This window comes from Colobus angolensis, unplaced genomic scaffold, assembly GCF_000951035.1.
Source record: "Colobus angolensis palliatus isolate OR3802 unplaced genomic scaffold, Cang.pa_1.0 Scaffold20, whole genome shotgun sequence".
In the NCBI taxonomy this organism is placed as follows: Eukaryota; Metazoa; Chordata; class Mammalia; order Primates; family Cercopithecidae; genus Colobus; species Colobus angolensis.
Window position 1 is genome coordinate 3,788,493 of NW_012115155.1, and position 10,224 is coordinate 3,798,716.

The window sequence follows — 10,224 nt, forward strand, 5'->3', positions numbered from 1 at the left end:
AAAAAAAAAAAAAAATTCAAGAAGCCAAGGTCACAAGGTCAGGTGTGGTGGCTCATGCCTGTAATCCCAGCACTTGGAGAGGCTGAGGAAGCCAAATCACTGGAGGTCAGGAGTTCAAAACCAGCCTGGCCAACATGATGAAGCCCCGTCTCTACTAAAAATACAGAAAAAAATTAGCCAGGCATGGTGGCGCGCGCCTGTAATCCCAGCTACTCAGGAGGCTGAGGCACAAGAACTATTTGAACCAGAAAGCAAGGGTTACACTGAGCCAAGATCATGCCACTACACTCCAGCCTGGGTGGCAGAGTGAGACTCTGTCAAAAAAAAAAAAAAATTCAAGAAGCCAAGCTTCAAAGTTTTGTTAAATATAAAGCTCATCCTTTTAATCTAAAATATTAAAGGAATTATCTATTAAAGAAATGACAAATAAAGCCGAAACTGTACCTCAGGAATTCAATTTTTTAAATCTTGATTTATAATTAAGGAAAAAAGGGAAGTAGGACCTAAAAGGTCGTTTCCAGGTTTCGGTAAAGCAACCAGCAATACCTGGCTGAGGAGTCTATGTTCCTGAGATCACTCATGGAACCAGTACTTGTTGAGCACCCACAATGGTCCACACTCTGGGCTCCAGATGTGAACATGCAGGTGCTGCCACTACACTTAGAGAACTTACAAACCCTAAGACATTGCCCTTGAGTGCAAAGACCACCTCTATTAAGTCATATAAAATATTAGAGCTTGAGGGCTCCCAAGAGATTATCTAGTCTAACATCTGCATCGTACAAACAGGTTAACTGAGTTGTCCATGGTTACAAGCAAGTTAGTGGTAAACTCCAACTTCCTGACTTTCCTTCACACTAATCTGTCTTTGCTTAGGAATTACTTCACCAAGAGTCAAGTCTGAATCTTTCACTCCTCTGTAACCCTGCAAATGTCATTCTGGAAAAACTAACCAATCTTCAAACTTCTCATTTCCTTTAGACAGTGTTACTACTTTCTTCTGTCTTCCCACAGAACTCTGTATATTTGCGTTACTGCACACATTATTACACTGTTCTGTAACTTGTTTATTTATCAGTTTCCTCTCCATAGACTACGAGCTCCTTGAAGACAATTACTGTCGCACCAACCTAATAACTTAACATCCATGCTAACCCAGTTCCATCCCAAACCTCCTTTTCCTATTAGGAGCCTGATACTATTCAAGTATCCGCCCTCTTTCACATGGTCACACGCTTCACTCAAGGGAGGCCCCCACTTAAGACCAGTAGGTTAAGCATGACATTCAAAGGAAATCACGGACACTCGTTTTCCAGTGGTGCTAAGGTGGGCACGCAAAGCCACTCTGGCAAATGTGATGAAAGAAAAGTCTGCTGGGGAGCTCCTGAGAAAGGTTTCCTTCCCCAAGTGAAAGGCACAAGAAGATATTCTCCTTCCCTGGACATTGCCTTAACTACTACTGGATTTATTTGAGACACTAGATTTCCTTGGAGAACTTTAGGTCATTTGAGTCAGTTTCCAATTACTCTTAGAAGCATCCTAATGCACATAGAAAAAGTGATGGAGTTGTGACTCAAAAACACAGACAAGGTGATTTCACAGACCTTAAAAATGTAACAACCATAGATAACATCTGACTGAATGAGGAAAAGCTTTCAGCTTCTTTTTTTTTTTTTTTGAGATGGAGTCTTGCTCTGTCACCCAGGCTGGAGTGCAGTGGCATGATCTTGGCTCACTGCAACTTCTGCCTCCCGGGTTTAGGCAATTCTCCTGCCTCAGCCTCCCGAGAAGCTGGGATTACAGGCGTGTGCCACCATGCCCGGCTAATTTTTGTATTTTTAGTAGAGATGGGGTTTCACCATGTTGGCCAGGCTAGTCTCAAACTCCTGACCTCGTGATCCACCTGCCTCGGCCGCCCAAAGTGCCAAAGTGCTGGGATTACAGGCGTAAGCCATCGCACCCAGCCCGCTTTCAGCTTTTAAGAACTAGAACAGTACAAATATGCCCATTCTCACCCTCTTATTCAACACAGTACTGGAAGTCCTTCCCACAGTAATTAGGCAAGAGAAGAAATAAAAGGCATCCAAATTGGAAAGAGTAGGTAAAATTGTCCCATTTGCAGATGACATGATCTCATATATAGAAAAACCTAAAGATTCTACCAAAAAATTCTTACCACTGATGACCGAAATCAGTACAGTTACAGGATACAAAATATACAAAAATGAGCAGCATTTCTAACAACAAACAACAAACTAGCTAAAAAAGAAATCAAGAAGGCAATTCCGGCAGGGCACAGTGGCTCACGCCTGTAATCCCAGCACTTTGGAAGGCTGAGGCGAGTGGATCACCAGAGGTCACGAGTTCGAAACCAGCCTGGCCAATGTGGTGAAACCCCGTCCCTACTAAAAACACAAAAATTAGCCGGGTATGGTGGTGCACGCCTGCAGTCCCAGATACTCGGGAAGCTGAGGCAGGACAATTGCTTGAACCCAGGAGGTGGAGGTTGCAGTGAGCTGAGATTATGCCACTGCACTCCAGCTTGGGCAAAAGAGCAAGACTCCATCTCCAAAAAACAAAAGAGAAGAAGAAGGCAACTCCATTTATGACAGCTACCAAAAATAAAATACCTAGGAATAAATTTAACCAAGGAGATGAAAGACCTCTACAAGGAAAACTACAAAACACTGATAAAATAAACTGAAGAGGATACAAACAAATAGAAAGACATCACATGCTCATGGACTGGAGGAATTAATATAGTTAAAATGACAATAGCAATCTACAGATTGAATGCCATTCTACCAAAATATCAATGACATTCTTCACAGAAACAGAAAAAAAAGTCCTAAAATTTGTATAGAACCACAAAAGACCCTGAATAGCCAAAGCAACCCTGAGCAAAAAGAACAAAGCTAGAGGCATCACACTAACAGACTCAAAGTAAACTACAAAGCTGTAATAACCAAAACAAGCCGGTACTGTCATAAAAACAGACACATAGGCCAATGGAACAAAATAGGGAACACAGAAATTAATCCACGTACCTACGGCCAACTGACTTTTGACAAAGGTACCAAGAACACTCACTGGGGAAAGGCCAGTCTCTTCAATAAATGATACTGGGAAAACTGGATATCCAGATGCAGAAGGATAAACTAGATCCCCATCTCTCACCCTATACAAAATCAAGTGTAAATGGATCAAAGACCTAAATGTAAGACTCAAAACAATAAAACTACTAGATGAAAACATTTAAGAAATGTTTCAGGACATTAGTCTGGGAAAATACTTTATAAATAAGACCTCAAAAGCACAAGAAACAAAACCAAAAATGAACAAATGGGATTATATTAAACTAAAAAGCTTCAGGGCAACCAAGAAACAACAAAGTAAAAAGACAAGCTACAGAATGGGAGAAGATATTTGCAAATTACTCCTCTGACAGGAGATTTTTTTTTGAAGCCAGTCAAATTTAGCAGTGGGGAGTCATATACCAACTTTAGTGACACTATGTTAAATTCTGATAACTCATTACCATTGGACCAGCCAGACAGGGGGTTAATATCCAGAATAAACAAGGAACTCAAATATCTCAACAGAAAAAAATATATATATCCAATTTTAAAAATCGACAAATAATCTGAACAGACATTTCTCAAAGAAAGACATACCAATGACCAACAAATATATGAAAAAAGGTTCGACATCACTAATCATGAGGGAAATGCAAATCAAAACCACAATGAGGTATCATCTCACCCGTTAGGTTGGCTATTATCAAAAAGACAAAAAATAATAAATACTGATGAGGATGCAGCAGAGAAAAGGGAACTCTTATACACTGTTGGTGGGAATGTAAACTACAACAGCCACTATGGAAAACAGTATGGAAGTTCCTTAAAAAACTATAAACAGAACTACCATAGGATCCAGCAATCCCACTAGTGGGAATTTATCCAAATGAAAAGTAATCAGAATATGGAAGAGATATCTGCTCCCCCATGTTCACTGCAGCACTATTCACAACAGCAAAGAATGAACCTACATGTCCAACAACAGAGAATGGATAAAGAAAATATGGTATATATATTCAATGGAGTATTATTCAGCCATGAAAAAGAATAAAATCCTGTCCTTCACAGCCAACATGGATGGAACTAGAGGGCATTATGTTAAGTGAAATAAGCCAGGAACAGAAAGTTAAACACCACATGTTCTCACTCATATGTGAAGCTAAATAAAAGTTGATCGCATAAGTTAAAAGCAGAAGAGAGGATAGCAGAGGCTGGGAAGGATAGGAGGAAGAGAGGAGTGGGAAGAGATTTGTTAAAGAATACAAAATTACAGCTAGATAGGAGGAATAACTTCTGGTGTTATATACCACTGTAGGATGACTAGAGTTAACAGTAATATAGTTTCAATTAGCTAGAAGGAGGATATTAAATGTTCCCAACACCAAGAAATGATAAATGTTTGAGATGATGGATACACTAATCACCCTGACCTGATCACTACAAATTATATTCATCAAAACATCATTAGGTATCCCACAAGTATGTAAAATTATTTGTCAATTTTTACAAATAACTTTTAAGAAAGAACAAAATTGTAGTGACTAGACTCTATCACCTCTCATCCCTTTTAACACTCCCACCATCCAGCACCTATGCGAAACACGTAAGAAGCAACTGATAATTTCAGCTAAGTGAATAAACAGATGAATGAAATAGAATTTTAGCCAGAGTTTTAAGACAGGTAGGATAGACTGGGCGCGGTGGCACAGGCCTGTAATCCCAGCTCTTTGGGACGAGGAGGCGGGTGGCTTGCTTGAGCCCAGGAGTTCAAGATCAGCCTGGGCAACATGGCAAAATCTTGTCTGTACAAAAATACAAAAATTAGCTGGGCATGGGGGCGCACGTCTACTTGAGAGGCTGAGGTGGGAGGACTGCTTGAGTCCAGGAGGTGGAGGTTGCAGTCAGCCGAGATAGAGCCACTGTACTCCAGCCTGGGTGACAGAGCAAGACTCAGTCTCGAAAATAAATATATGAAGACAAGTAGGATAAATTTTATATCCAGTGATAAGTGAAGTATTAGGGCCATAGGTAAGGTATTTAGAAAATAGAGTACATACCAGAGCAAAGGAGTCCTGTGACTTTTTAAGTCCAAATCAATCTCAAAAGATTGAGTCAATGAAAACAGCACAAAATATTCTATTTCTGTAAGCCCCTTCTACAATGTCTATAGCACCTATTAGCAGTCATGCAAGCTTTCCACTCTTCCTTCCATCTCAACCTTGACCCAAAGGGGCCACCCTCCAGGGAAATGAAAAGAGAGAGTAAGGGGATGGGGATAGGGGAGGAAGCAGAGAGAGAAACACCACCTCTTTAGGTTCAATCTAAACAGGTAAATCTTTAGGTTCAACACTTCAAGTTCAATCTAGTGTTCATTCACAAAAACTGTCTTTGAAAGGTAAAATGGTCAACCTTCACAACTCATTTGACCCATGGGATCTGGCCCCCACCCCCAGCCCCCGCCAAGGTCACACGAACAGCCTTGACCTTTATATCCTGAAGGATATCCTCTAGGCCATTACACACAGGTCACAGAAAAGTCCTTGACAACCTATTTCTGTGCAGGTACCTGGGCCAGCTTCACAACAGTGACCTGAAGGTAAAATGCTCCACACCCTATTACCAATTCAATCCCCCAGAGAAAAGCAGTGAAAACATTTTTTATTTATAAAGGGTAACTCACCAAGGTCTCAGGACCTATTTGCTGCAAAACACAATATACACATTAACTTCAAGGCTACAAATGCTTGCCAACTTTCCAACAAAAAAAGCCTCCCCTTATCTGTTCACTTGACCTTCTGTCAAAGTGCTAAAGGATAAGAATTTTTTGATCTTCAATGAGTATCAAAGATAACTCTACTTTCTCCAGAATGAAATAACCCAAGGCCACAATCTGATTGAGTATCTTACTGGAAACCAAGGAAGCATGCTGACTGCTCACAAGGCATTTTTATAAGGGTCAATTTTGATCTACCAACGCAGCCCAGCCACCTCCAAAAGTGCCTTCTAAAGCACAGCTTACCTTGTAATTGCTAGAGTTCACCCAAGAGGTAGCAAGTCCATCCACAAGTTTATCTAACATGGTCTGGTCATGCTCAAGGTCAGCAGACTTCTGTTTGTCTGAGAAATAGTCTATCAGTTCTTGGCCAACCTGCAATCGTTTCCCCACATCCTTCTGCAACACCTGCGCCAAGCAGGACTCCATGCGAGGCTCCATAGTGGAATTCAAATCCAGATCCAGCAAAAGCTAGAGGGCAGTCAGGATGACTCCCTCCCAGCAGACGTATCTGGGAGGTTGCCTCTTTGTTCGCTGAAGGTTACTAAGAGCCTGTGTTTCAAAGATGCAATCTGGGGAATGGCAACAATGCACCATGTGTGTCTGAAGAGCAGCTGGTAGGATATTAAAAGTCCAATTTAAATAACTAGTAGGAGATAAAGGAGTGAGTGGCAGAGTGATGTTCTACTATTGGGTCTGAAATACTTCATAATTCAGCAGTCCATTCTGAAAAGTAAGAGAAGAGAACAACAAATTAGCACAGATAACACAACACTCAAATGTTATGAAACATTAAATCAAAGACAAAGCAATTCATGCTGCAGAATCATTTATAATCACAAGCAGAGTGAGAAACATGAACGGCTTGGCAACCATATCGGAATAACATAATTATTATTTTTATCAGGAAGAACATCGAAGCCCAAAGAAGAGCCAATGAGCCACATAGTTGGCGGGTTGATGTTTTCCACAATTTCCCAGCTTGTAAATGCACCAGTCGGGAAAGCAATCTTCTGCTTTAGCTAGAGTATTTATTTGTAACTTCAATTCTATTTCCCACCAGAAATCTAACACCACTCTGTGTCTGAATCACTGTAGGTACTTCAGCTTATTGCCTTACTCTCAGTCTTCTAAAAAAAAAAAAACCAAGTATGGGAAATGAGGTAAGGCTCCACAGAGAACACTGTTGACCAAAGTGGCTGGCTTGGTCACATTAAACAAAGTCAAGGGCAGCACCTACGTCACACTACTTTACAATGGAGTAAGTGGTAGCCTCCACCTCCTCCTCCCTACAACAAAGAAAAGAAAGACACAAAAAGAGAAAGGAGGTGGGCGCAGTGGCTCACGCCTGTAATCCCAACACTTTGGAAGGCCGGGGCAGGCAGATCATTTGAGGTCAGGAGTTCAAGACCAGCCTGACCAACATGGTGAAATCCCGTCTCTACTAAAAATACAAAAATCAGCTGGGCATGGTGGCAGTGCCTGTAGTCCCAGCTACTCAGGAGGCTGAGGCAGGAGAATCGCTTGAACCCAGGAGGCGGAGCTTGCAGTAAGCCAAGATTGCACCATTATATTCCAGCCTGGGTGACAGAGCACAACTCCGTCTCAAAAAAAAAAAAAAAAAAAAAGGCCGGGCACGGTGGCTCACGCCTGTAATCCCAGCACTTTGGGAGGCCGAGGTAGGTCAGGAGTTCAAGACCAGCCTGGTCAACATGGTGAAATCCCATCTCTACTAAAAATATAAAAACTAGCCAGGCGTGGTGGTAGACACCTGTAATCCCAGCTACTCGGGGGGCTGAGGCAGGAGTATTGCTTGAACCCAGGAGACGGAGGTTGCAGTAAGCCAACACAGTGAAACTGCTCTCCAGCCTGGGTGACAGAGCAAGACTCTGTCTCAGTAAAAAAAGAGAAAGGCAACAGGCTCATATTCTGATCAGTTATTGACACAGTATTCTCGGCTAACAATAGCACCATTTGGGCCTAGTGTTTTGATATTAAAATTAGGAGATCGCAAAATCATGTTTGAGTAGGGCAAAATACATGATATGGGAAAAGTACCCAAAACTGTTTTAACTACACAAATTGCATAAGCTCTCTCATTAACCTATAGCTGCTGGAGCATTGTACACATTTATTTCTTACTTATCCTAAAACCATTACTTAATTCCTCTCATTTTAAACCAAGAAGACCCATAGGAAACCTATCCTCAAGATTTAGTACCTCCCTGATACTGTGCCAAACTGAAGTTTTTTTCATAGCAATAGTAAGTCCCGACTTTCAAAGTTTTCAGAAAATATATCTTTGTTTTCTAAATAAAGTAAAATTAAAATTCTCAGTAGAGTAACTCATAGTCTGAACACAGCAATTCTCTTCCTTTCTAATACCACCCTATCCCCACCCCTCATCTCAACATAAAAACATTGAGATTCTTTCTGAGGTATGGAATCACATACATCAAGTCACTCAGTGAGGAAAACCATCCTTCAAAGCCCCAGCACATAACTACCCATCTTCTACTTTACTGCTTCCAACAACACAGAAGAGTGAAGGAGGGATAGCATTCAACAGGACTTAGTATCTCACAGAGCAATCCTTCCTTATATTGAGGAGAGATCTGCTTTCCAGTCACTTCCAAATGCTGGAACTAGTCCCTCCTTCACAGGAAAGAGCTTCAAAAGCAGCTATTATCCTTCATTCCAATTTTTAGTACAAATATAATACTTCCAGTTCCTTTATCATCTCTTATGTTGGACTAAAGAAGGTATCAACGACACGGGAAAACTTAAGAAAGCAAAAGGATTTCTTCCAGACCTAATATTAGTCCAAGAAGCAGACCAAATAAGCACCAGGCTGATGGTATATTAAAAATGGCCACAAATTCTTTGCTACTCCTCCCTCACCAAGGTGGAGTCCAAGTCCCCTCCTGCAGTGACTCTGGGCTTAACCCTGTGACATCAGCAACTACAAAAGCAAGCAGAGACTTGCTATGCAAGCAATGGAACTTGCCCTCTTAGAATGCTGCTCTGGGATGGCCATGCTGTAAGGAAGCTAGTCTAGCCTATTGGACATGAGAGGCCACGTGGGGAACCAACATGCTCTGCAACAGCCAGCAGCAACTGCCAGACATGTGAGTGAGACCATCTGGGACCATCTACCCATTCCAGGCGTCATCCGACTGCAGTGATGCCAGTAAGTGTGAGGAAATAAGCAGAAAAGCCACCAAGCCAAACCACAGAATTATGAGAAATAACACTTCATTGTTGTTTTATTTAAGCCACTATATTCATAGCAGTTGGTTACACAGTAACAGATAACTGATATACTCCTCCTTCCCCTAAACAACTATCATTCATTTTCATTCATTCTCAATGAAAAACAATTTCATAGTGTTTACTCCTTCAAGGGACCTAAAATGAACAGATACTAACCAATAATAATAATAATAATAATAATGAAATTTAAGGAGCTACATGAGGTGTCAGGTTCTGTGCTTATGTAATACTGATTTATATAATACTATCTCTAATTCTTCAATTTTATAAAGTAGGTGTTAACATCCTTATTTATAGATTAAGAAATTGAAGTAAAGTAAACGTAAGCAATTTTCCAAGGTTGCATGGACAATGAGTTTCCTTTCCCCACCTTGAAAACCTTATTAGAAGTCTTAGCCTAATTCTGTTTTGACTCAAGAGGAGGTCAGATTTCCTGTTTAGCTAGGAAGCAACAGGCAAGAGAGCAAGGTCTCCATTCCTTAAGTAAACACTAGGAAAGATCCCATTTGTTCAGGTCTCCCTACCATGATTTATAAATATATATCATAAGAAAACCTCCCCTTCAACTAGAATTGAAAAAGATTTCTAACAAATAAGCTTATGCTTCTTGAACGTAATTATGCAACAAAGGCTTAGTACACTCAGAAATAGGTCACAAATTCCTACAAATGAAATGCAAACAATGAAAGAAACTGGAAGCCCCTAGGCTTTAAGCAGATTGAATTCTCTCTTCTTTTTCTTCCTAATTTAAAACAAGGTAACTATTATCTCTTACACTTATTCTTACTAAACTGATGTTTTTGAACTTTTTTTAATGCTTTTGTGTGTCTTCTACATCTCTATTTTCAGGGAATATTAATCACATAGTTCCAAATTCACAAGGTACAAAAGTGCAAGACCCGCCTTCCACCCCTGACCCTCCCAGCCACCCAGTGTCTCTCCTTAAAAGCAAGTAATGGCTGGGCGCAGTGGCTCACGCCTGTAATCTCAGCACTTTGGGAGGTCAAGGCGGGTGGATCACGAGGTCAGGAGATGGAGACCAGCCTGGCCAACATGGTGAAACCCCGTCTCTACTAAAAATACAAAAATTAGCTGGGCATG

The 10,224-nt window shown here is 41.0% G+C and overlaps 1 protein-coding gene across 6 annotated transcripts in view; it reads right to left on the bottom strand.

Moving 5' to 3' along the window:
- CLASP1 (cytoplasmic linker associated protein 1) overlaps positions 1 to 10,224 on the bottom strand; it is a 313,075-nt gene that overhangs the window by 261,608 nt on the left and 41,243 nt on the right. For all 6 annotated transcript variants that reach the window (XM_011941649.1, XM_011941646.1, XM_011941643.1 and 3 more), the window contains exon 2: positions 6,097 to 6,576. Coding sequence is in view for 5 of the 6 variants with exons in the window: in XM_011941646.1 (XP_011797036.1) it covers positions 6,097 to 6,291 (195 nt within the window). In the remaining variant the exon portion in view is untranslated. The remainder of the gene's footprint in view (positions 1 to 6,096; positions 6,577 to 10,224) is intronic.